The following is a 25,327-nucleotide window of genomic DNA, read 5'->3' on the forward strand; positions in this document are numbered from 1 at the left end:
GTGTTCACTCCAGCACGGCCCGGGGTTTCTCAGCTGTCACCACCATGCTGTTGAGTGGGGTCCAACAAGTGGCCAGACCAGGTCATCCAGTGCCAGAGGAGCACGGCACAGCCACGGTCTGTGAACAGCCCCTGCCTCCCTGCCCAAAGCTCAGGGCAGAAATCAACCACCGCTCATCGCTTGCAGGCCCTCCTTGTGCCACCAGCTCCCCCACAGGAAAAGCACGAATCGATGCCCAACGCACAACCACAGCAGCATTTCTTTATGGCTGTGAAGAGAACTCTTATACTGGGGCTTGGAGGCATCAGGAAAGCTGGTGCAAGGTACCAGGCCTTCTGGGCCCTTCTTTTCCTCTTCCATTTATTCTATTGATAGTGATTTATTTTAATGCCCATTAGCTGCTTCTGAAGGCAGCCAGGCACCTCCAGGACTTCCTGGTAAAAGAAAGGCAGGCTTCTGTCATGGCGTTCATTTTATTACAAAAGCCTCAGTACCTCAACACACCTCAACCCTTAGCAGAGCAACCAGAAAGAACAGAAACACAGCAATTAACTGCTCACCAAAATACAATGGGGCTTCCTAGAGAACAAGCATTGACAGGGACCTCCCGTGCCCCACCTAGCAAAGCAGCAGCTCTAACAAGCCTCTATCAAAAGGAAGTCCGTTTTTGTCACTAGAGCTCCTTCCCACAGACGTTTCAGCAAGGCAGGCAGCACTCGGAGGAAGGGGGCCCCGAGATTTAATACGCTGGAGGAGACGGCAGCAGGCAAAGGGCCGTTTGGCTGAACGCAGCCTGGAAGGCAGCACAGCTGTCAGAAACACTGCAGAGCTGCAACCCCCCAGACAAGCTCCTCCGGGCATTAACACGTTCGTATCACAGCTGCACTACGTCTGCAACGGAGCGAGGGGTCTCTGCTCCGAATATGCAGACGAGGGGGTGTGGGATTTTCGGTTGGGGTTTTTTTTGTTTGCTTGTTTCTTTTTTCAAATGTAGAAGAGAACACATCACTGCCATTGAAGCGATTGATTCCCTCTCGCGGACGAGGCTGAAGCATAGCCCGGGCAGCGCTTCGCGGGGGTGACTGCCGCTGCTGCCAACACACCGGCTGTTCTGGGCGGGTTAATGTTTGCTCTCTCCTGAGCTCTGGGGTGCTGGTGGCATTTGACTTCGCTCAGTTCTTTTTGGTCTTGGGGGTGTCATACTTTCTCTTGCTTGAGTACCACAGGAGCAGTGGGATCCCGATGGAGGGCAGAGTCATCACACCAAAAGCTGCCCAGTCCAGCTAGAAGAAGAAATTGTTAGAAGTCAAAACAAATCATGTGCAGATGAGTCTTACAGACATCAGATCTTCTGCTCTCGAAGCTTCTGGCTCAAATCCCACAGTGCCAGCTCCTTCACAGAGGCAGCTGGGATGAAAACTCTTTGCTTTTTCTGTGATACTCTTGTGGACAACTGATACGGATTAACTGCAATCCATGTCGGAGTTTTCCAGGTGACTGCAGCGCAAACCAAAGACACCACAAACTGGCAAAAAGCCACCGTGCTGGGTTGCACAGTTGCTGCGGTGCAATTTCAATTACCAATTGAAAGGTACTTACAAAGTGAGGGGAGAACCTCCTGTCAAACTCACGCTGAGCCAAGATTCCTCCCTGCCCAGGAGCACTAGTGAAACCAACCTGAAAAAAGGAGGGGGAAAAACGATAGTATTTGCCACCTTTCCTTCTTGCAAGCAGTAGAAGAGTGCAGGGACGTGCATCATCCCCTAACACGCAGCTCGAAGAGCACAGTCAGGTGTATCTGCTGTGTGATTTGGGCAAGGATCCTACAAATAGTCAACTCACCACAACCTGTCCACCCTCCTGTGCCAGGTATGTGATGGTAGCGGAGGTGAAGTTGAAGTAACCAGCTTTGAGAGGCCGCAGAACCACAGTGTGGGAGACATTACTCGCTCTGAGAGCCGTAAGTTAAGGAAAATAGTTGCATTTCAAAGGAAGAAAAGTGAGGAGATGGGTAAAGAAGAACCTCGAACCAGGTGGAAAAGTCAGTCCTGCTGACAGATCCGAGTCCCCTGTGGTTACAGACATCCAGACCCATCCAAGGCCGATCCAGCTGCTCCTCTTTCCCAGGCAGATGAATTGCACAGGGACCTGGCCCTCTTTGCAAGGAAGATTTTTTACACAGCACCTTCAAGGAGAGCAGAGGTGTGCATTCAGCACCCTGCCCAGGGTCTGGCACGCTGGAATTTCAGTGACAACGAATGAAGACAGGAGAGCTACAGGACGCTTAGGAGTAAGGAGTGTCGGGAGGAATTTCAAAACATGAAAAGATACGGAGCGATCCTGTCCCACTTGACGTTGAGCATCCCAGAGACAATGCCAAAATCTTCTGGGGGGAAAGAATCGTCCGACAGCTCCACATCTAAAGCAGCACTAAATGCAACAAAGAAAGGGATGAGAAGAGAATCTTAGACTTGGCATTCTACTCACGGGGGACTGCACCAAAGAGGGATGACAGTTCCTTACTGACAATTCAGCAGCTGGAAGAACTGATATTTGAAACATTAAAAGTCACCAACGGAAGATGGGGAGGAGAGTCGAGGTGTATTACAGGGAGAGTGCAGAAAGAGGAAGGCAAAGCTGAGAGGAACTGCAAAAAAGAGGAAACGATGTGAAAAAGAGCTCACAAAGCCAAGAAAGGGAGGCTGCGTGCATGGGGAGCAGAGTGTCACAAGACACAAAAGTAACTACACCATGCTGGCCCAACAGTTAGAGCAGCCATAAGGTGAAAGCAGGGAACGGTGAAAGCAGGGACAACAGAATGGGAAGAAAAAGGCAAACTGCAGGGCCAAACCTTCAAGCAGTGCTGGTAAGCTCAGAGTGAGGGGGAGCAACGGTAACAGCACATCGTGGAGCCCAGAAATAGTCTGTGCAGACACACGCACGTAACGTTTGCTGCTGGTCAGTACATCGTGGAGCCCAGAAATAGTCTGTGCAGACACACGCACGTACACGTTTGCTCCTGGTCAGTATCAGAAGCCTGGACAAGGCTTACCTGGAGCCAACGTTGTAGATGTTGTACTGCAAAGTCAAGTCCTTGCCCTCCACTGCATATCTGTTTAACAGAGATTTGGAGGCCAGGAGCCTGGCGCCTTCCTCACAGTGGGCCACGTAAAAGAGGGCGAACACAGCGAGAATCGGGAGCTTCATCTAGAAGCAAAAGAAAATGGAACGTCATTGATAATTTAATTGCGAGGAGAACACAAACAGGACAACTAAACAAGACAATTTGGGCATCCATGTGTAGCGAGACATGAACAGCTGTATACTTCACAGCAAGATTGATAAAGGATTATCACAAGCTGGCAGAAAATTACCCTGGCTCCACACAACTCTGCAGCTGCCCCTGAAATACTTGTACACTTTCCTGCAAGGATGTAAGAAATGGCACAGCAGCGTCCCAGATCAGCAGGCATGGAAGAAAAGACGATGGTTTTCTCCCTTTTCAAAGCCCCAGCAAGTATCACAGCCCTTTATCACACCTCAGTAATTGGCAAAGGTCTCAGATCACAAAGCCTCTTCCAGTAACTTTCAGAGCAAAAGCTTTGGCAATTAACAGTTAATTGCCGTTGCGAAGCATGGCAGCTTTCCAGCACCGTCTTACACAACAGAGCTAGTTCTCCTCTCCATCAAATTCTCTGTTCTTCTCAGAAAGTACTAGCTCCTCATTTCCAACATCCGTTCTTCTTTCCTATTTGCAGCCACTGAGGTACCACCGACTCCCTCCAGCGGCCCTTTGGTCGCCAGAAGTCCCTGCTTCAGGCCACGTATCCCAGTTTCCCTGAGCCCAGGATCCCTGCCGAGAGGACAAGGGGACCGCACGGCCACTGCGTACGCGACCCACTAGGAAGCTTGTTAGTGCTTTTAAATGCAAAACCTGCTCAGATGGCAGAGCCCCTATGCCAGGGAACCCTTCCTTCCCCGCAGTGCTCCCCTGCTACAGTCTTCACACCGCCATTTCCACCCTAGCCTGCTCCTACACAGCCCAGAGACCCACAGGCAAGCTCAGACAGATCGCTCCACGCAAAACAAAGAACCGCCCGGTTTCACCGACTGCTGCCTGCGGGAGACCCAGCCGCCCACACTGCAGCAGCAGACCCCGTGGGCCCTCGCACCCCCTCAAAACCCTCGCCCAAGCCACCCCCACCCCCCTAAACCCGGGACACGGCACCGAGCTCCTCCCTTCACGGATCCCCCTCGCCCCCCCGGTCCCTCCCTCCCCGCGGAGCCCCGGGCCCCTCACCGTCCCTGCCCAGCGGAAGGCCGAGTCAGCGCAGCGGCGGCGGAAGGACCGCGGACCGGAACGAGGCTCCTCAGCGGCGGAGCCCGCGGCATGCTGGGAAATGGAGTCTTAGCCCGCTCGCCAGCGGGGGACTCCGCGCCTGCGCAGAGCGCGCCTCCTGCCGCTGCCCTGCCTCCTGCTCCGGGGCTTCCCTCTGGGGCAAGAGGGTTGAACCACTTTTCTAGAAGCGTCTGCAAAACACCAGCTTTTAGTCCAAAAATACCGCTTATAAACCCTCCGGGGGACAACACACAGTGCTGCCCCCTGCCCCCTGCCCCACCCAAGGCCCCGCAGCCCCAGGGGAAAGGCCCCAAGCCCTGCGGCGGAGCTGCCCCGAGCACGGCAGGTTGTGGAGCGGCAGGGACGCTGGGGTTTTGATACGCAGCAGGACAGGCAGGTGCGGCGGAAGGAATGCACCTTGCCAGGACTCAGTTTTCCCTTAGGGAGACGGGGACAAGTGGCCTGAACCTGGGATTTGGGTTTGCCGGAGGCCCATTGCTGAAATTAGTGCTTTGGGAGAGAAGATAACGAAGCTGCCAAGCAAGGATGTAACATAGGAAGCCAGAAGGCGGCCATACCTCCCCTCTTCCTTTGACTACTGCTCACATTTCTCTCCATCTGTTCTTGAGGTTGCTGCAATTCTCTTCTTATCTCCTTCTTGAAGAACTCTGGGAACAAGGGAGGAAAAGAGGTGTCCTCCCCACTTTGCCTTCAGTTAGTGACAAGCACGTAGAGCAGAAGCCCGATGACCACCATGGCTCGGAAGAGCACTTCAACAAGGAGCAGCAGCACCCCTAAGATGAAGACGGCCAGCAGCTCTGCCCAGCTCACCAGTGCTGCCAGCTGCATAGAGGCTCTCTAAAGCGATGAGGGAGAAGAGGATGAGAGCAGGGAGGAGGATCTGGGTGAAATTCCTCAAACATCAGGTGGGACGTCTCTCCTAGCGCACAGACCCCCAAACTACACCTTCCTGTATTAGGGACGCTCTGCTTAACTAACCCCACGCCAGAGAGGCTCCACCCTTCTGTTTCCGACAGATTAGGAAATGCCCGATCTCCATGTTGCAAAACCAGTAACAAAACAGAAAGCCACTGGGCCCGATTTTCAGCGCTGGAGGAAGCCTTGAGAGGTCTCCTGTTCCCACGTTTCTCAGGCAGTTGCCTGCAGACCTCTGATGGGAGAAGGGCCGCAAGTCCACGCCTCTGTACACATATTCCTCCTCACACACAGAAATGAGCAGCCCGTGAATGCACCTCTCAGGGCCCCAGCTGCTGGCTCCATGAACCACCTCATACTCTTTCTTTTATCGAAGTTCCCCACTCCCAACCTTTGCCAACAGCTCTCCATACACCCACTTTCTTCTTTCCCTGCTGAACCACACAGAGCTTATCCAAGCTGTAGACTATGGAAAGCATCACAGCTGAAATCAGCAGACACTGAGGCAGTGTAACCATAGGCTGGGCTTCTCTCTCCCACACCTCAGCAGGGTTTGCTGCAGGGCCAGGACAGACTAGGACCCCACCACGCAAACCCTGAGAAAATACCTGTCCTTGGCCTAAGAAACTTAAGAGCTTTTTACAAAGAGGAGGCTTCAATTTCTCTGCAAAGCACCTTACTCAAGCAGCAGTTGGTTATCAGAGGTTAATGCATCCAACCTACTACTTCTATGTGTTTCTCTTCCTGGCTAACAGTTGATGGGTGCACGTGAGCTGGAGGAGAGCGGGTAACTATGAGAGAGGAAGACAAAGCCTTGTTATTGAGAAGAACAATTTGAGGGGAAAAAGAAAAATCAGATGAGCTGGAAACTTTCCTAGGCACACAGGCCGTGAAAGGGCAAACAGAGCTGTTTCTGTGCCCTCTTCTCCTGTAATTAACACTGAACTGGGTGGGCCTGACGGAGTGCAGCGTGACAGAAACGGCCGCTGTGGGGATGCCTCACAGGTGCAGGCCGAGGAGCTCTGCTCGGCGGGGGCACCAGAGCCTGCAGGGCACTGGGGAGGTCTCAGGTCCCACCAGGCAGCTCCGCTTCAGCCCCTGAGACCCCCGAGGGGGCCGCGGTGTAGCGGGGCCGCGGCGGGGGCGGCCGCTGCCGCAGGAACTACCGCTCCCAGCATGCCTCGCGGCAGCCTGCCTCTCCCATGGTGCGCCGCGGCGCGGGGTGGGCGAGACCACAAGCCCTGACGGGAAGGGGGGTGGACGCTGAGGACTTCCCTTCCACATAGGGTTCTCAGAGACCCCGATCCACCTCCCAGCTCGCTCGTGGAGCCGTCGCATCCCGGCTCCGGTGCCTTCCAGATGCAACGGGGAGGGCGGGAGAACAGTGTCCCCCATGCGACCGCCCAACGGTTGCTCCTCCACCCCCTTTGCGTATGTGCAGTGAGTCGTCGTCCCCCCCCCCCCGGCAGCGTCCGGTACGCTCGGCGCCGGCAGCGCGCACATGCGCAGTACCGCGCGGCTCCGCCCAACTCGCCGCGGCCCCATGCGCTGGGGCCTCGTTTCTCAACCGAACCTGCTGTGAGCGCCGGGGAGGAGGAGCACTCCCTTCTTATTGGACGCCGGGCCCGCGGAGCGGGGCGGGATTGGTCCGTTGCGAGCGGGAGGCGGGGTAGGGTGTCGCGGCACGGTGAAGCGGCAGTTCTGTCTCCAGAAGGTTCCGCGCCGGGTGCCGCGCTCGAGCCGCCGCCGCCGCCGCGATGATGGGCCCGCGCCCCGTCCTCGTGCTCAGTGAGTGTCGCCGCCGGCCGGCCCGGCCTCCCGGGGGGCTCCCGGGGCTGGGGGGCGAGGGGAGGGGAGGGGAGGGGAGGCGAGGCGAGGGATCCCCCTCTCCTTCTCTCTTTCCCCGCCGCCATGTTGGTTCCCCCTCACGGCCCGGCACTCCCTCACAGACCCCCAGCCGGGCCGGGGGCCCCCCCCTCTCCTCCGGGGGGTTCCGCTGGACCCCGGCTCCCGCCCCCGGCACGCCCTGAGCTGCCCCCTCACTGTCTCTTCTCAGTCCCCGCAGGCTTCTCCACAGCCTCTGCCCGGTGCTGATGGGCCGTGCCCTCCCCTCCGCTCCTCCACTCGCGGCCCCACTTTGCTCCCTTCGCGGGAGGTCTCGGGCGTCGGAGCCCCTGCTCCTCCTTAAACCTTTCCTGGCAGATCTCGACTTCTTTCAACTGCATTTCTCCTCGTGTGTTTCTCAGCACGTTGCTTTGTGCTGTCCCATTTGAACCCCTTGCACTTTGCGATTCTCTCGCCACCCTCCAGTGTGAGACTTGCCTAGCGGTTCCTTTCTGCTTGGCTTTCTCATTCTCATCTCTCCATCTGCTCTGTTCGCCATTAACCCAAGAGGCAGGTTGCTGTAGCCGGGTCCCCTTTGCTATAGGCCTGCTTACCTTATTCTTGGCGCTGCTTTTACTGTTGCTTTCTTTTGTTCTGTCTTATAAATCTATATGCACTAACATCCACTCCTGAAGTAACTCTGTGCTCCTCCAGTCTAGGCTTGTAATAAAAGAAAAGCAACGCCAAGCCTGCAGATTCTTTAGGGCAGGCCCTTCTGACAGCTCGTCCCCAGATATGGTTGTGAGCCTGTGGTACAGCAATGGCTGGTCACCCTAATGTGCCAAAGGCCGAGCAACACTGATCTATAAAACTTAATTTTAAACCGGTCGTCTGCTTACTGTGTGTGAACATCTGTAGCTTTTTTTCGAATGAAAATTACTGTGCAGCAGTTCCTAGGTTTTGTGGGATCTTGCAGATTCTAGTGAGACACCGCTGTCTGATTATCTTGGGGGGACAGGTTGTATTTCAGGGCTGCAAAGTTTTGTCTCAGTTGAATTATGATGCTAATTAAGGAATTCTGTTATAATAAGGAATGTTGTTTTTCACTGACGCTCTTCTATGAATATGCTTTCTTATAGTGGCTGTGGTATTTATATTGTAAACTCTTAATTTAGAACTGGTCGTATATCGTGTGTGTGTGACTGAGAGGGTATCTTTGATGCATTGTCAGTGTCACTGTTTCAGTCTTGGACTTCGTAGTCAGATCAGATTAAAGCTATGTTTGTGTTTTAATTTTTTTTTTTTTTTCCTATGTGCTTTAGGTCAGAATATGAAACGTGAGTCTGGAAGAAAAGTCCAGACTGGAAACATCACTGCTGCTAAGGTACCATATTCTCATGTCAGGCTATTTTGATTCTTGGGAGGTTTTTTTTTGTTTTTTTTTTAGTATATGTGTGTATGCATAGATATGTATGTATTTTTATATTTAAGAGGGAAAACTGGATCTGAAGCATGTTTTCTCTAGTCTGTATGAATCCAGAGTAGAAGCAGCATAGAAAATGAATTTTCAGTGTCAAAATAATAGGAGCAATGTAACTGAACATGGAGGGCTTTAACCCACCAAAACCTCTTTCTTTGCAAAATCTGAAAGCGTATAAGTTTTGACATCTGATTTAGATAATGCTTTAGTGTGGTGCCAGTGCTCTTACAATCCTGGTGTTCTCATTCCCACACAATTACTAACTTCTGCTGCATCTCAGCAACTGCAGAGTCATTGGGTCACTTCAATTTTGTAGTAGCTGCATGTTTCATATAGACTATGGTTTTTTTAGACTTTTTGATGTCCTCCTGTATTGCCTCACTTCTTTTGTTCCTCCTAGACTATTGCTGACATTATCCGAACATGTTTAGGACCAAGAGCTATGATGAAGGTAAGAACTTTTGCCAAAATACCTGTGCTGCATGCTGACTAGAAACACTACGCATACTATAGGTCAGTGCAAATATTGCTTATCTTTTGGTTGCAGATGCTTTTGGACCCCATGGGTGGGATTGTGATGACCAATGATGGCAATGCTATTCTTAGAGAAGTAAGTTTCTCCTAAAGGATTGTCTTGCTTAACGTGCGACTCGGAATCTTCCAGGACACAGTTACGTAGCTGCCAATGGATCTATGTTATTTCGTCTTCTGTCTTGAGAGCCAGCGAGTACTAAACAGCAGTACCAAGAAGGGTGCTTACTGGGGAGGATTTAAATATTTCCAGTAAACGCTTTTCCTCCTCAGAAAAGTAGGTTTGATCCCAGGGTGGTAAGTTTTCATGGAGGTTTTACAAGACGGATGTAAATTCTATGGTAATTGTAGCTCTAATCACTTGCATCAAAACCTTATGAGTAGATGCTTGCTTTTACAATGCCAAATAATTAGACCGAGACATCATTGTCGTCTTTCTGGTGCAAGTGCTGTTAAAATAACATCACAGAAATCGTAATGCCTGAAAAACTGTGGGAGACGCGATATTGTGAAAGACAAGGGCTTGTTTTTGGTCTCAAAAAGGAAGAAAAATCTTTGCTGTAGTTGGGCAGAATGCCTTTGATTGTTTAAAAGGTGTGGTATTTGTTCCATTGAGCGATGCAAGAAGTTTCAGCTTCAGGATTCTGGAACAAAAACATACCCCTTGCTCCTGTACAGATTCAAGTCCAGCATCCAGCTGCAAAATCAATGATAGAGATTAGCCGTACTCAGGATGAAGAAGTTGGAGATGGGACCACATCTGTAATTATCCTTGGTAAGGAGAATGAATAAGACATGCTTTTTAGAAAGAGTTAAGGCTGAAGTTCACCCTTTTTGCTCATCAGAGCCCAGTAAGTGTGCCTTAGTGAGACAGATATTCATTATTTACCAATCCTAAAATTGATCCTTTTGGGTTTTTTTACTGTGGAAGAGAATGCTAGGTTCATTAGACCCTGAGGTGATCAGCTCCATGCTTCGGAAAGTTGTGTTCTTTCCCTGAGATAAGCACAGTTAAGTATAAAAAAAGGTATAGATGACATTAGAGTTCTCTACATGGATAGCAGATACTTTTTGTCTGGTGTGCTGTTGTTCTGTCTTGACTGTTGAGTGTTCTACTAACTTATCTGGGGAATTCTGATGGGTTTTGTTTTGTTTTTTTTTTAAGCCGGAGAGATGCTCTCTGTTGCCGAACACTTCCTTGAACAGCAGATGCACCCGACTGTGATCATTGGGGCTTATCGTAAGGCTCTGGATGACATGATCAGCATTCTGAAGAAAATTGGGTAAGTATGGGCTGGTGGGAGTTAGAGAGAAGGGATATGGGGCTTCTGTACTGCTTAAAGGTGATTCTTCAGGGAATCATGTTAGTAATATATAACTTAATATAATTGGAGAAGGACTCAATGGGATTATGAATAGATTGTAGCTTGGAGTGTTACTCAGTTTACCGTTTGGTTTTTCCTTTGTGTCAGCACTCCAGTGGACGTGAACAACAAAGAGATGATGCTTAAAATAATAAAGAGTGCTATAAATACCAAGGCAATAAACCGCTGGTCTGACCTGGCCTGTAGCATTGCTCTTGATGCTGTTAAGACTGTGGAGTTTGAAGAAAATGGCAGAAAGGAAATTGATATTAAAAAATACGCAAAAGTAGAAAAGGTGAGTATGTCCTGAACCGTTTCTTATCTGCGTGCCCCTTTCTCATTCTGAACTAGTTGTTCCTAGGATGCAGCGGGAAGAATTTTGTGCTGCTGATCTGCAGTCCGCAAACATAACCCTTGAAGATATTTTAGTCAGTGCTATCAGCCTTGCAGTTGTTTCCATTTCCATCTTCCAAACACATGTTGGCAGGCAATAGGATGCGAGCAGTTTCTCAAGTTCTTCCACGGCTTTTTACTTAATCTAAGTCAGCCTGCTCTTAAAATTAACTCGGATTGTCACCTGGATGCATCGTGGTTACTTGGGAGAGTTTTTCTTTTTCAGTACTCGGGATGGATAGTTTCAGGAGCGCAGATACACAGGGCTTCGTAGAGTAGACTAACTTGCCTCGTTTTCCCCCTTTCTTGTGTCTGTCAGATTCCAGGTGGTTTTAGCGAAGACTCCTGTGTTTTGCGTGGAATCATGGTGAATAAAGACGTAACTCATCCCAGAATGCGGCGCGTTATTAAGAATCCACGCATTGTCCTTCTGGATTGTTCACTAGAGTACAAGAAAGGAGAGAGCCAGGTAAAGCGAGTCCTATTAGAGATGTCCGCAACTTTCGATTTAAGACTAGTAAAGCGAACAAATCCAGATAGCTAGTTAAAAGCACGAGTGGCAAAAGGCTCTCTTCGTGTTCCGCCTTTCAGAGACCTTTGGCTTGTATAGGCTAATTCTGCTGTGGGGTCAATGCCCCGGAGAAAAAGGTAGAAAAATATAACTGAGGTGACAGTGCTTTTGCTCAGCTACAGTGATTTGTGTATCTAAGTGACGGTCAAGAGTCAAAGAAATATTTCTGTGCTTTAATTAATGTTAAACTGACACAGTGTCGCAGTTTATTTGATCGGTATTTTTCATTGTGTGGTTCTCCTTAACTGTTCCCCAGGCAATATTGGGGGAGTTAAGATCACTCCAGCCAGAGGATCTGTGTCTAACTCGGTGAAGGGCTGGGAGGAGTACAGTAAGATATTTACACCTCTTTCTGTGCAGACTGATATTGAAATAACACGGGAGGAAGACTTTGCCCGCATCCTGCAGATGGAGGAAGAGTACATTCAGCAGATTTGCGAGGATCTGATGAGAGTCAAGCCAGATCTGGTCATCACAGAAAAAGGAATTTCTGGTAATAACGCATGTGATCCTTCTTTGTGTTGAATTAATCTTAGTAAGGTTCGTGCTGTGTTAAATGCACCGTTCAGTAACTTAAAAAAAACCCCAACCACAACACAACCCCCCCCTACAAACCTGATTTTGAACGTGACCCTGGTTTTGTTTTGGTTTTTTTAGCTTGCTAGCAAATAGTTCTACATTGCAGGCATTGAAGTTGGTTCTTGAGGTTGCCTTGTGAACGCGGACACTTACAATAGCATTTTGCTTTTCCAGCACTTGGAAACAATAGCAAAATAGAAGTGAGGATGAGCCTAGCAGACATGGAAAGCTGCACTGCCATTTTGCCTTGCAGCTTGGTTTAAGAAGCTACACTTAGGTTTTTCTTTCCGTGACTCTTTTTACTTGAAAGATGCATAAAGTTTGTCACGATACCCCTGATTCATCAATAAAATTGCACAAACCTGATTTCAGACTTGGCCCAACACTACCTGATGAGAGCCAACATCACCGCGATCCGCAGGGTGAGAAAGACAGACAACAACAGGATCGCCAGGTAAACGCCGTCTCCTCGCCGGAGCCCGTTCCTGCTGTCTGTGGCATGGAGTTTTCATTCTTACCTCGCCCTTTCTCCCCGGTTCTTACTTGTGAGCATCTAACTCGACCGTTGTTTGTGTGCCAGGGCCTGCGGAGCTCGCATCGTGAGTCGCACAGATGAGCTGCGGGAGGAGGATGTGGGAACTGGAGCCAGGCTCTTTGAAGTTAAAAAAATAGGAGATGAGTATTTTGCCTTCATCACTGATTGCAAAGACCCCAAGGCTTGCACTATCATTCTGCGTGGAGCCAGCAAGGAGATCCTAGCAGTAAGTTATTACGTGTTCTGCTTCCCCTCCTGTCCTGGCCACCTTCTCAGTAAGTCATCGCTTCCTTTTGAGCGGCTGTTGTGCGCGAATGAAGCAAGCGCAGGTTTCCTCTGGGTTCTGGAGCGACAAAGAATTCCCGTCTTGTGGGCTGTATCGTTCGCTGAAGGCAAAACTTGTGTGCTGCGGAGCAACGGGCCCAGCAGACTGGGAGCTGCGCATTCATCGCAGCTGAAACCGTGGCGTGCTACGGTTCCCTGCGACCGAGAAACGTGTTGCTTTTATGCCTGTTGCAGGAGGTGGAGCGCAACCTCCAGGATGCCATGCAGGTGTGTCGCAACGTCCTCATCGACCCGCAGCTGGTGCCCGGCGGGGGAGCGACCGAAATGGCCGTTTCCCACGCGCTGACGGAGAAATCCAAAGGCATGACGGGTGTGGAGCAGTGGCCCTACCGGGCAGTAGCCCAAGCTCTGGAAGTCATTCCCCGAACGCTGATCCAGAACTGTGGCGCTAGTACCATCCGTGTGCTGACCTCCCTCAGGGTAAGGCGCGGGGCCTGGGGTCGCGTGAAGAGATTCAGCCCCTTCCTGCTGTGTCCTACCCCTCGGATCGATCATGCTTCCCTAGCAGTGCTGTTGAGGGGGCAGCTTTTTAGTAGCTGCAGTCGGCTTTTACGTTAAGGGAAACCTGTGTTGAAGTAACGGATCCGTCGAAGGTGATTGAAAGACCGTTGTTGGGGGTTTTTTTTGCATTAGCTGGGCTGCAGACATTTTTACGGAAGTTTTGTGCTAAGGTCGGAAGCATGAAAATGGAATTAAATAGCTTGTTTGAGGTACCAGAGTTTAAACACAAACCAACCAAAACCCTGAGGGTGAACAAAATCAAAATCTTCCTTTGAGATTAGATGGGACGGCGTGAGAGAGAATACCTCCAAGTCTAACTTCTGATATAATTAAGTGTTTCAAGTGGTGCTCAGTAACGTGCTCTTGTATAAACTCCAAAATTGAGAAAATTCTAATGACCTTTTACTATTCTCCTGAGCCCACAGGCACTTTTGAGTTTCCAGAAGGTGAATTTGCTGTCTTACTCTGTCGGCGGTGACCTCTCTTTTCTGCTTACAGGCAAAACACACTCAAGAAGGCAGCCAGACGTGGGGAGTGAATGGTGAGACCGGAGCCCTGGTTGACATGAAGGACCTGGGGATCTGGGAGCCTCTAGCAGTCAAATTGCAGACCTACAAAACAGCGGTAGAGGTAAGGAGAGAGGAGGGAAGCTTAAAAGCCTCCGTAGCGTATCCCTCGGGAGAGGGGAACGTTACTACTTGTGCGCTTGGCCGTTTGGGGTAAGCGCTGCGGACCGAGCGTGGTGCGTGCCGGTGTTTGAGCTCGCTCACGCAGGAGGTGTGATGGTGAGGGATGCGGCACCCCTGGGAGCCCGTCCTCGGGCTTTCAGAGGGGTTGATTTTTTTAATCCTGTGGCTCAAATTTGTCACGTTTCATCCCACCTTTTTCTGCACAACTGTTGCGGACTGGTTAGTCTCACGAGGATGGGCTGCTCCGAGTGACAGCCAGAGCCGTGAGTGAGAAATGCAGTGCCAGCAGTGTGCTGGAGTCCAATTAGCGGTCCTGGGAGCTTCTGCCCTTTGGATTTTCCGAGCGGCCTCGCATCAGCTGCCCTCCCCTTGTTAAAAGATCCCAGTTTGAGCGTTCGCTCCCTGGTGTTTGATTGAAGGCGGTTGCTGGAAGGGATGCTGGTGTCCTTTTCTTGTCAGTCAGCTAGAAATAATTGGTGTCCCCTTTTTCCACGGGGCATCCCTGCTGGGTGCCAGAGCCGCTGACTGCTCCCGCCCGCCTTCGATGGGCGCCGTGTCCTTTCCGCGGCGCTGCGTTGCCACGTGCTGCGCCGAGAGAATCGTTTAATCAAAGGGCGATGGTTCTTTTGGTGTGAAAGCCGGGTAGATTGGATTTATTCTTGGGGATGAGCTCCTGACTAGACCTGGGTACGGGATTTCTCCCCAGACTGCGGTTCTCCTCCTCCGCATTGATGACATTGTTTCGGGGCACAAAAAGAAGGGCGATGATCAAAGCAAGCAGCCCGCTGCGCCCGAGGCAGTCCAGGAATAAGAGGGGTTCGAGTCACCGCTGGGAAGAACCAGGCACCTCGCGCTCGACTACGGGAAAGAGCTCGATGAAGCGACCCTGGCCTGAGGCTGAGCTGGGGAAAAGGTGGTCTGAAGTCTGTGGGGAGGGGTGGGGTGGGGGGGAAAAATCCCCACGAAGGTGGGGAAGGGGCTGGTGCGTCGTGTAGGTGCCCCTGCTCTGGGTGTGGATTCTGATGCTTAATTTAAGTCTCTGGACTGTAACGTCTCCTGCTGGTTTGCCTCAAAAATAAACCACGACATTTCGCTCTGTCTGTGCGTTTCATGCCCGTCGGGGGGGAGGGTGATGTAAAGGCGGACATGACACGATCTGCTCTCCACCCCCAAACTCTCTGAAGGGCGGCGGCTCCTTTAAGAGATTCCCCCCCCCCCCCCGCGCGGCGCCTTTAAGGGGGCGGGTCTCGGGGCGCTCACGTGAGCGGGTGGGGTCGCGCCATGGCCGGGAGCTCGCTGCTGCCGCCGCTGCTACTGCTTCTGGTGCTGGCGGCGGGCGCGGCGGGGGGCGGCCGGCAGGTGAGCGGGGCCGGGGGGCTCCGGGGCTCGGGGCGGCCGGGCCGGGGCTCGACCCGCGTGTGGCACCCCGCACAACGCCCCGGGGGGAAGCCTGGGAGGCCCGAGCCCGCTCGGAGCCGGGGGCCTGGGCTGGAGCCCTCCCGAGATCCCGCCCGGCCCCGATGATGCCGGTCCTGTGGGCCCAACGCGCGGGGTTTAGGGAGGAGAGCGGCTTCCTCGGGTCTCCCTGCCCCGCACCAAGCGCATCCCACCGCCGGGGTTCAGGCTGGAGCTGGGGGGAACCGGCCCTTCCCTCCGTGCTGCTGCCCAGGGCACTGTGGGTCACCCCTGTCTGGGGACCCTGCGCCGCTGCCACGCATCCCGGTGCCACCCGCCTCAGTCCCTCATCTCCCCGCTGTGTTCTGAAACCCGTGGGAGCACCGTGGTTGCGGGCAGGGAAGTGGCTCCCTGCCGGAAAGCCGTTCCGAAACAGCCGGCTGTGAAATGCTGACCAAGCTTCTTGAGCAACGCTTGGGCCGTGGCACGGCTTCGTCGCCTGCAAAGCTGGCAGGGAAGCCGAGGCAGCTCACGTGCCCTTCTCTAACCAGAGCGGGGCTGCCTGCCGCCAGGAAGCCGTGCGTTTGGAATTGTCCTGCGCAGGGTAGGACCGAGTGCCCCCCGAGACCTCTCCTTCCTCTGCAGGTGTCGATGCAGTACAACCCTGGTTGGAACAACTCCTCTGTCAACCTGCTTCACGTGCGGGCGGTGGGGCCCAGCGACACCCTGCACTACATCTGGAGCAGTATTGGGGCCCCCGCGGTGCTGCTGGTGGCCACGGACAGCAGGAGCAGCGCCCTGTGCGTCAACTGGACCCGGCTCCTCTCGCCCGCTCCTGCGGGCGCCGTCTGGATCGACCCTCCCAGCAGCGTTGTCTATTCCACTGCCGTTGTCTTCACCAAGGTACCGCTGAGGAAGGTGACCCTGCGCCGGGAGAGCTGCCCCGTGGTGGAGGGGGGCACGGGGCGTCGCTTGGGGCAGAGCAGGTCGGTCAGCAGCTTTCCCAGCTGCAGCGAAATGGCCCCTTGTGCGTCCTACGCTGGTTGTCTCTGGCTTGAGCCGCGATGGTGCCTTGAGACGTTTGGCCAAGGCAGCTCCGTTTTGGTCTCCTTCCTCTCCCCGGTGGCAGCGGCAGCCCGGTGCACGGCTGCCCGTGGAGCATAGCACGAAGCAGTGGCGTCCACGGCACCTGCCCGTGCCTCCCGACCCCTCTCCCCTTCCTTCTCCCTAGGTGTTTGAGTACAGCGAGGCCAAAACGCTGGAAGAGCTCTTCTACCCCACGTACGACCTGTCTGACTTTTCCTGGGACAGCATCAATCGCACCCTGAACCGCACGGCCCTGACGGCCGAGTTCACGGGCATCCCGGCCGCTGACCCCAGCGGCAGCTTCTCCAACGGCAGCCTGGCGTTTCGGGTAAGTCCACGGGGGCAGAGAGGGGGTATATACTGCGCTGGGATGCTATAGGCAGAACGCAGTGAATATCGCGTCCAAAGCACCTTCTGGAGAGGGAACCTTGCTCCTTGGTGTCCCAGCCGGTGATCGTGCTGTCCCTCTGACCTGTGTCCCCTGCAGGTGACAGCCTACGAGGCCGGTGGCCGTGACGGGCCCCTGCCCAGCCTCCTGCACACGGCAAACAGCTCTAAAGTGGAGTTTGTCCTGGCTGGGGTGGCTCCGCGGGGCAACAGCTCCCGATTTGTACTGGAGGTGGCCACGGTGGAGGAGAGAGAGGTAGCGCAGAAGTTGCGCTCGGCACGTTCCATCGACGATGAGTACACTCCCACCATCTTCGAGGTGAGCGTGGGGTGAGCGGCGTGGGCTTGGGGACGTCCCCTGCTGCAGGAACGAGGGCAAGGGGGATCTGGGGCTGAGGGGGATCTGGGGGTGAGGGGGATGTGGGACAAGCAGCCTGGGCAACCCGTGGCTCCCCACTATGGCTCACCCTGGCATGAAGACCCTCTCCTGCCCTCACTTCACCACCCGTTGCTCTCCCTCCACCAGACGCTCTCCCTGGTAGCCGAGTCCCAAAATGACAGCTCCACGCTCAGCTTCCTGCAGTGGAAGGCGACAGCCTACGGCTCCCAGACCCCCAGGCGCGAGGACAGCATCCAGTGCCGGTCTCGTGGCCTGCAAGCAGCCAACTGGACCCTGCCCGCGTCCAGCATCGTCCATGCCTACTTCGGGGAGGCTGTAGGCAGCACCTACACCATCAGCGCCATCAATATCTCTTTTGGGGGAGAAGATGGAAAGGTTTACCAGGAGAAGCGCTACCTTAGCTGGTGAGTGCAGTCTGATGTGCATGAAATTATGCTCTCCCAAGCCACTAATAACTTGCAGTTTGGGGAACTGCGAGGTTAGAGGGTTTCTCTCTTTAATAACTATCTCCTTTCAAAAGTCTGTGTTTTCCTATGATCCTGTAGCAAGGAGTTTTGCAGTTTATTGACGCACTCCCTCACTCCTCCCCCGGTCTGGGAAACCCTCTCCTGCCCCATGTGGGATCCTGCCAAGAAATCTTGATCTGACCCAAATAATCCGGGGTAGAAAGCCCCAGATATTCCACCCGTGGGACACGGCTGATGCCCATCGCCATGGCTGATTCGTCTCATCCCCTCCCGCAGGTCGGCGCTGCTGGGCTTCGGGCAGCCCCCCAAGGACACCTTCTCCCCCCTCGTCATCTCCATCATGGCCGTGGCACTGGGCACCCCCATGGTGATGCTCCTGGTGGGCAGCTGCGTCGTCCTCTTTGCCCAGAGGAAACGCTACTCTGAGTACGAGCCCATCAACTGAGGGGGACGGTCCCTGGAGAGACCCTCTGGGATTCTTCTTGTCACCAGGGAACGACCACGGCTGCTGCAGGGGCTCCAATGCCTGCAATCTCCTCTCTGTCCTCCCCTCCATCCCTGCAGTCCAGGCTCGGAGGGGACCAGGGCAATATTTGCAGCAGTTGCCCACGTCACGTATCCCTCTGCTGCTCCCTCCTACTGCCCAGATCCTGCATCTGATTACACTTCTTCCTCTCTTTTTTTTTTTTTCCTGATCCATCCAGCCAAGGGAAGCGACTGGGGGGAGTTGGTCAGGGTTGCCTTGAGCCGTGGAAAGATCCTCCTTCTCCCAAGGGATAAAACCACTGTCGTCATGTCTGCAGCCAAGCAACAGTTGGGACTGGCTGTGCCCTGTCCCGTGCCGCTTCCAGAGCGCTCCAGGGTTGCTTGGGTGGCTCCGACCCAGGAGCAGGGCTACGGGACGGGGCTGGGGACCAGTACTGCTCCTACCAGCGTGCAGAGTGCCTTGCTGCTTCTCGCTGTGCTGGGGGCATCCCAGAACAGCCTCCCCTCAACCCAGCTGGGGTTCACGGCCTCCTCGGTCCCCAACAGGCACTTTCTGCTCTGCTGGCCTCAGCGAGGGCTACCGGTACAAGAGGGAAAGCCAGTGCCGCTTTGTCAGCGGCTGCTTGAGCTCAGGTACGTCCTGTCAGCCCCTAAAGAGCTGATCTGGCCTTGCTCTCGGTTAACTGCAGGCACTGGCCCTTGCAGGGCTGGCTCGGAGGTGCTATCCAGGTGCTTGAAGCCATGGGGCAAGCGTGGTCCGTGGCTGCTCGGTGTTTGCAGGGGTACCGCATCGCTTGGAGGCGTGCTGGGTTTTCGTGTTCTCCATCACTGACTTGTCTTTGACCAAATAAAGTGGATTTCTAAGAGGAGTTTCATGTGGAAACACCGCGCTACGGGCGAGCGCGAGGAGAGCAGCTCGCGGGCCTCGCAGGAATTAAAGGGTGCTGGAGCTCAGCAGGAGCCAAGGTACGAAAACACGCCTCTGAGAGGAGGGAGGCGTTTTGTCTATGAGCCGTGGGGTCAGCGTGAGCTGTGAGCCCAGGCCGTGGGCCATATCCCTGCTGAGAAGTGCATCTGAACGGGGTCAGGCTGTTCCCATTCTCTGGCTCGGCTGGGCTGCAGCGGGTGGACTGCTCCCACGATAAAGCTTTCGGGGATGGGCGGCGGGACAAGCCAAACGCTTGGCGGATCTCGGGACGGAGGGGCTTTCCCTTTATTTGCTGGATTTGGTAACTGGTTTGGGTTACGCCTGAGAGTCGGAGAACTGAGACAATCAGACTTGCATGGGTCTGGACTCCCCGGGGACCCTTCGTGTCTGCAAAGGACGCCGAGCTGGGGCCAGTGCCCTGAGGGGTGCAGGCTGGGTGCCCGTCTTGGGGGGCGCGGGGATCGGCTGTCCCCAGCCCTAGGCAGCGGCAAGCCTGGTGCCGTCTCATCCATCCCAGCTTCTCCCCGCATCCCTCCTTGGGGCAGGGCTCCCTCCCTCCTAACCCGGCCGACTGGTTTGTGAACCAGGTGCTGAACCTCCACCAGGAGGAAGAGGAAGAGGGACGAGCTGGGCGGGACTGGCCGCACCGCCATGCAGGCACCCAGGCGCAGGACGCAGGGCTGGGGTGCTGTTGCGGCGCTGGGAGATGGGCAGTTTGGGGAAACATCTTTCCCCCCCCCCCCCCCCCCTCTTGGAAACATCATTTTGGGGCTGGATGATGGCATTCCGTAGGCGAAGCTACGAGTCCTAGCAGCAGCGATTCCTAGGGGAATTTTAACCCACCCTCCCCAAACCAGCCAACAGAGCCACTTGGTGAAGGGCTTTATTGGGCAAAGCCAGCTCCAGCAGGAAGTTAGGCAAATCCCACCCCAACCCATCCTCATGGAACAGGGCTCACTGGGTCTTGCTCCAGGCCCTGTTCGCCCTCCTGCAGGAAATTCCCAGTGCAGAGGGTTTTACAGCTTAGCTCTATCAACCCCAGGCACCCAGCAAAACCTTGCCGGGTCCCGGCAGGGAGCAGGGGCCCAGCCAGATCTGCCTGCACCCCGCCGCCTTCAGGGCTCGCAGGGCAGGGCAGCGAGGAGGGCTCAACCCCTCTGCACCGTGGGGTCCAGGCACCCCATCTCCCCCGGGGCCTCCCTCACCCCCAGTACCGGAGTTTGGTTCCACTGTCCTTGGACTGGTCCTCGGGCTTTGGCGCTGCCACAGCAAGGAGGTTTTCGGGTTCCAGGATGAACATGCTGTAAAGGTTCCAGAGTAGCATGGCCAGGAGGGGCAGGAAGGTCATGCTGAAGCCGAAGGCGCGGAAGGAACGCCCGATGGCGTACAACAGCCAGTAAGTCAACCTGGAGACGGCAGAGAGGTGCGGGCTCAGCGAGGGCGATGCCTTGGGGCCGGCACCCAGCTTCGCTCAGGGCTTCTGACCCCAGCGAGGATCTGTCAGGCACGGGCGCTGCGGGAAGCGGGATGAGGGATGGAGCAACCCTTCCCCTGTGCCGGCTTTCCCGGCTGTTGTTGGCTGGGTGAGGCAGCGCCAGAGCGGGAGTTTGCACCAAGGCATGGTGTTTACCAGCACCAACAGACCCCGTTTGCACCCTGGGCGCTGCCGCAGCCCAGGTTGGGTAAAGGAGCCGCTTACCGGGAGATGGCAAAAAGCCCCGTGAGCAGGGGGATGAGCTTGAGGACCTCCTGTGGGAGGTAGGTGGCCAGCACAGCCATGTTGAAGAAGTAGAGGATGAAGAGATGGACAGACTGGGAGACGTAGGTGCGGTGGATCTCCACCTCCCGCTGCAGCTCCCCGAAGGGCTCCAGTGCGGAGGAGCAGAGGCGGGAGATGCCGCTGACGATCATCCCTGGGGAACAGAGAGAGAGGGGCTGAGCAGGCGCCGAGTGAAACCGCATTGGGGCTGGAGGGTTGGGGAAGGACCAGAGAGAGATGCAACGGGGTGGGAAGAGGGTAGAAAAAAAATCAGTCTGCTGCTCCTGGTTGGGAGCAACGGAGCTGCAAAGAGCTCAGCCCCGGCTCTACTCACCCACTCCCCACAGCCCTCGCTCCCCTGGGGCGAAGGCAGCCCAGGGCGGGGGCGAAGGGCTTTGTACGCCAACCCCGTGGCTCACCCAGAACGATGGGGAACGTGGCAAAGGCGGCGCAGCGGAGCGTGTAGACCAGGCGGGCGCTGACGGTGGGCAGCAGCGGGGCGTCAAAAGGCAAGAAGACGTAAGCTCCGTAGACGAGGCAGGGGCAGAAGAGCAGGGCCCCCACCAATGAAGCCACGGCCTTGAGGTTGTCGACGCCGCAGTCCCTGGCGCACGGGCACCGCGGGCCCTCGGTCGGCGGCTTGGCCACTCGCCCCTCAAAGCCCAGTGGGTCCCTGTAGCGCGAGGAGCCGATGGGAAGGAAGACCTGCTTCTGGCGGTGGCTGTCGGGTCTGTCGCTGTGGGGGACGTAGCCCCCCTTGCTCTCCTCCCGGGGCCGTGGGGCGGGTTGCTTCTTCTGCTTGCGGGTGTGCGCTCAATGCACTGTGGGTCAATGGGCACAAAGACGTGGGCCGCCATCACGGGCAGCCCGGGAGCTTCCTCGTCTTCGGCCTCAGCGGGGGGGCAGGCGAGAGCAACCTCCTGGGGGTCTTCCCGGCCCCCTTCAGGACTTGAGCGCTTCTTCGTCTCTGCGGGCTCCGGCTGGCCCCGGGCGCTGTGCTGGCACTGGTCCCATGGCAGGGTGGCATCAGGGTCCCCCGGGTGTTCACCTGGGGCTGGTGGCACCTTGTCCAGGGGGGTGGCCAGGGCCACCTTCCCCAGCTCCAGCAAAGCCACCTCCTCAGGGGGCAGGATGGGGTCAGCGGCAGCCATGAGAGCGGCCGGCTCAGTACTGCTGGGGATGCAGCTGGGGACTGGCAAGAAACTCTCCTGCGTTTTGGGGTGTCCGGAGGGGACGAGGTTCCCGTCCTTTCCGCTTTCACCCTGCGCCAGGAGAAAGGAGACAGACAAAAAAACAGCAGAAATGAGAGGTTTGGGGTCACGCACACAGCTCCAGTTACAATGTGGGGTGCGAACTGGCAGCCGCCTCCCCTGGAGTCCCCATCACCTGCCTGCCCTTCCACTATTAGGAGAAAGCAGAGCCCGGCGTCCCCGTGCTCTCGTGCCCTGCCAGTGCTCCCAGCCCACGGCAGCGGGATCAGGGCACATGGTACCATGCGTGTGGGCACCATTGCCCAGAGCTGGGCACCCGGTGAGCCCCGGGTGTGTGGGTTTGGCTGCAAAACGTGGGCAGCCTGGGAATTCCTTCCCCACCTGGCCAAACATCCCAGAGTTTCTGGCTGGGCAAGAGCCTTGTGACTCGGGGGAGCTGGACGCTGCCTGGCCGACGCAACTGGCTCCACACGCGGCTCCGTCCTGTGCCAGCATCAGCCAAGCTCCGATACCGGGGGAGAGCCGGCCAGGCCGCATGTAGGAACCACAGCTAAAGCCAGGATGAGCCAGATTTGCTGCCTCTCGTGGCTGAGACCGCTCTGGGGCGGGCACAGGAGGCTGCCGCGTGCCACTTGCTGCGGGGGAGCAGCAGATCCAGGCAGAGATCTCACATTTTTCCCCTTTTAGCAGGGGATCGCTGTCTCTCAGCCTGTCCCAGGTGTTGCTGGCTGCGGGCATGGGAGCCTCCTGCAACGAAAATCTCTTTGTCTCCTGTCTGGGCACATTTCATCCCTGCACCCCCAGAAAGAGCCTTGGCCTGGCCACGGGGAAACTGAGGCACAGAGTGGCACGGGGCTTCATCTGAGGTCCAAACAAGGAAGCATGGCTAAAGCAGCTTCCCGTGTCTTGCACACCTCCGTCTCCCCGCTCCCAGCCCCACTCGCTCATCGCCCCACGGGACACGGGAAGAAGCTGGCACCGGGCTCCCCTCGCTGCGAGACTTACTTGGAGAGAGGTGGGGGGCCATAGGGCTGGGGGCCGCGCAGCGGCGGCAGCAGCGCTGGGAGCCTGCGAAACGCTTCCCCGGTCTCTCCGCCGTCTGGACTTCAAACCTGTTTAACCAGCTAAGGTGGGGCCCGGCCGAACGGGGCAGGCGCAGCAGCCGAGCCCGACATGGCGCCGAGCCCGCGGGCGGCCCCTCAGCCCTGTGCCGGCTCCCGAGCCCACGCCGGGGACGTTGTCCTCAGCGGGTCCCTCCGTGGCGTGGGACAGCCATCACGTAGGGGCAAGCACAGGGGCAGCACGTCCCCCTGCCAGGGGGTTTCTGCGCTGGGAGGGCCTGGCAGCAGGGCCAGGGCCTGGTGGAGAAGGAGAAGCCCCAGTGCTTGTCTGCCATGGCAGAGACAGGACCGGCCTGGATCTCTGGCCGGGCTGTTCCTGCGAGAGAGCCACAGCCATGCTGAGGAGGTGAAGCACCAAAGGGATGGGGGCCTTGGGAAGCCCCCGCCCCAGCCAGCAGCACCCGGCTTTCGTGCTACATGGCGGCATGAAGAGATTCCCGGCACTGGGGAGGGAGTCCTCCCACCGTCCCAGCCAGCTCATGGCCCCCACAACGATGGAGGGTGGCCCCTGTTTGAGCCCCCAGGGGTCCCTGAGGCGCCAAGGCAGAGGGATGCCCGCCCCACAGCTGCTGCCAGGCCCGTGGCGTGGGGCAGCCATAGGGAGGGCAGAGCGGGAACGGGCAGCAGCCCTCAGGCCCGGCGCCGGCTGCCAGCCCCGTTGCCCTTGTCCGGCGCGCAGGGCGACCACTAAAGCTCGTTGACTGACGCCGGCGCGGCCGCCATATTTGCCAGCACTAAGTGCTGGCGCGGCGGCCGCATGTGTGTGCGTGGGAGCTCTCGCGAGGTGACGCCGCGCGGCCCGCCATGTTGCCAGCAGTAAGTGCTGGTGCGGCGAGAGGGTGAACTCTCGCGAGTTGAGGCCGGCCTCGCCGCCGCCATGTTTGCCCGCCGCTCTGCAGTCTCGCGGCAAGTCTCGCGAGAGCGGCGCGGGGCAGGGGGCAGCCGCGCAGCCATGGCGGCCGAGCGGGGCCGGGGGCGGCGGCGGCGGCGGCGCGGCCGGTGCTGAGGGGGCGGTGGGCCGCGCCCGGCCGGGCCGGGCCTTGCCCTCGCCGGGAGCCATGAGCCAGGGCGGTGGGGCCACCGGCGAGAGCGGCGAGCCGGAGGCCAAGGTGCTGCACACCAAGCGGCTGTACCGGTGAGGAGAGGGGCATCGGGGGAGGGGAAGGCGGGGGGGAGGATGAGGGATCAGGGGGGAGATGAAGGGGGTCAGGGGGGGATGAGGGGACCGGGGAATGGAGATGAGGGGGTCCAGGGGAAACTGGGGGGACCAGAGGGAAGAAAGGAGGTGGGGCGGGGTCTGGAGGAGGCTGGGGAGGGCCAGCGCGAAGGGGGTTGGGGGGCGATCCGGGGGAGACTGGGGGGGCCTGGGGGATGGGGAACGCGGAGAGCTTAGGGAGAGCAGGAGGGAAGAAAGGAGATGGGGAGGATCCGGAGGAGATTGGGGATGACAAGGGTGAAGGGGATTTGGGGGGGGGGGAGACCCAGAGGAGATGGGGGAGGACCAGGGCGAAGGAGATTGGGGGGATTTAGGGAAGATTGAAGGGAAGGAGATGGGGGAAGTAGTCAAGGAAGATTTAGGGGGGCTGGGGAAGGAGATGGCAGAATCGAGGGAAGACTGGGGATTAACTGGGCGGAGGGGGATCCCGGGGAGATTGAACGGGAACCTGGAGAGGGGAGGAATCCAGGGGAGGCTGGGGGGAACCAGGGCGAAGGGGATTGGAGGGATATTCAGGAAAGATGGGGGAAGGTGATGGTGGAATTTAGGGAAGATTGGGGGAAACAGGGGAAGGGGATGGTGGAATTTAGGGAAGATTGAGGTGAAGAAAATGGGGGGAATCCAGGGGAAGTGCGCAGTGCTTAGGGCAAAGGAGAAATTTAGGGAAGACTGGGTGGAAGGGAATAGGGGGAAGGGGATTGTGTGGGATCCAGAGGAGATGAGCAATACACGGGGTGGGGGGCGGCGCTGGTGAAAAAGGGGTATGGGGGATCCAGGGGAGATG

General features: G+C 56.4%; 5 protein-coding genes across 12 annotated transcripts in view; 3 read left to right on the top strand and 2 right to left on the bottom strand.

Moving 5' to 3' along the window:
- Window positions 1-454: 454 nt before the first annotated feature.
- Window positions 455-5,233, bottom strand: SSR2 (signal sequence receptor subunit 2). 4 transcript variants are annotated; one of them, XM_050912314.1, is made up of 6 exons: window positions 4,946-5,233; window positions 3,053-3,207; window positions 2,332-2,430; window positions 1,843-1,951; window positions 1,600-1,677; window positions 455-1,283 (listed from the first exon to the last, which is right to left on the bottom strand). In XM_050912314.1, the coding sequence occupies exons 1-6, from the start codon at window positions 4,955-4,957 to the stop codon at window positions 1,173-1,175; spliced, it is 564 nt and encodes a 187-aa protein (XP_050768271.1). In that variant the 5' UTR covers window positions 4,958-5,233; the 3' UTR covers window positions 455-1,172. The 4 variants fall into 4 exon arrangements, with proteins under 4 accessions (XP_050768271.1, XP_050768272.1, XP_050768273.1 ...); XM_050912315.1 differs by having other exon boundaries at window positions 4,918-5,232; XM_050912316.1 differs by lacking the exon at window positions 4,946-5,233 and adding an exon at window positions 4,301-4,357.
- A 1,750-nt stretch (window positions 5,234-6,983) lies between these two features.
- Window positions 6,984-15,017, top strand: CCT3 (chaperonin containing TCP1 subunit 3). 2 transcript variants are annotated; one of them, XM_050912377.1, is made up of 14 exons: window positions 6,984-7,063; window positions 8,422-8,483; window positions 8,980-9,030; window positions 9,127-9,189; window positions 9,789-9,885; window positions 10,276-10,393; window positions 10,583-10,769; window positions 11,187-11,336; window positions 11,799-11,931; window positions 12,390-12,471; window positions 12,598-12,778; window positions 13,072-13,317; window positions 13,897-14,028; window positions 14,794-15,017. In XM_050912377.1, the coding sequence occupies exons 1-14, from the start codon at window positions 7,033-7,035 to the stop codon at window positions 14,896-14,898; spliced, it is 1,638 nt and encodes a 545-aa protein (XP_050768334.1). In that variant the 5' UTR covers window positions 6,984-7,032; the 3' UTR covers window positions 14,899-15,017. The 2 variants fall into 2 exon arrangements, with proteins under 2 accessions (XP_050768334.1, XP_050768336.1); XM_050912379.1 differs by lacking the exons at window positions 8,980-9,030; window positions 9,127-9,189.
- A 372-nt stretch (window positions 15,018-15,389) lies between these two features.
- On the top strand, window positions 15,390-19,167 carry GLMP (glycosylated lysosomal membrane protein). The gene is made up of 6 exons (XM_050912331.1): window positions 15,390-15,446; window positions 16,128-16,385; window positions 16,714-16,896; window positions 17,056-17,274; window positions 17,482-17,759; window positions 18,099-19,167. Exons 2-6 carry the CDS (start codon window positions 16,134-16,136, stop codon window positions 18,265-18,267), a joined length of 1,101 nt encoding a protein of 366 aa, XP_050768288.1. The 5' UTR covers window positions 15,390-15,446; window positions 16,128-16,133; the 3' UTR covers window positions 18,268-19,167.
- Window positions 19,168-20,432: 1,265 nt separating this feature from the next.
- TMEM79 (transmembrane protein 79) lies at window positions 20,433-22,146 on the bottom strand. Its single transcript, XM_050912420.1, is given in 4 exon segments — window positions 20,433-20,642; window positions 20,936-21,149; window positions 21,415-21,795; window positions 21,798-22,146. Coding segments are annotated over 4 exon segments (1,149 nt in total). The 3' UTR covers window positions 20,433-20,437.
- Window positions 22,147-24,385: 2,239 nt separating this feature from the next.
- Window positions 24,386-25,327, top strand: part of SMG5 (SMG5 nonsense mediated mRNA decay factor) — a 32,764-nt gene continuing 31,822 nt past the window's right edge. For all 4 annotated transcript variants that reach the window (XM_050912261.1, XM_050912262.1, XM_050912264.1 and 1 more), the window contains exon 1: window positions 24,386-24,462. In XM_050912261.1, the coding sequence (XP_050768218.1) occupies window positions 24,386-24,462 (77 nt within the window). The remainder of the gene's footprint in view (window positions 24,463-25,327) is intronic.

Source organism: Gymnogyps californianus, chromosome 29 (genome assembly GCF_018139145.2).
Source record: "Gymnogyps californianus isolate 813 chromosome 29, ASM1813914v2, whole genome shotgun sequence".
NCBI lineage: Eukaryota > Metazoa > Chordata > Aves > Accipitriformes > Cathartidae > Gymnogyps > Gymnogyps californianus.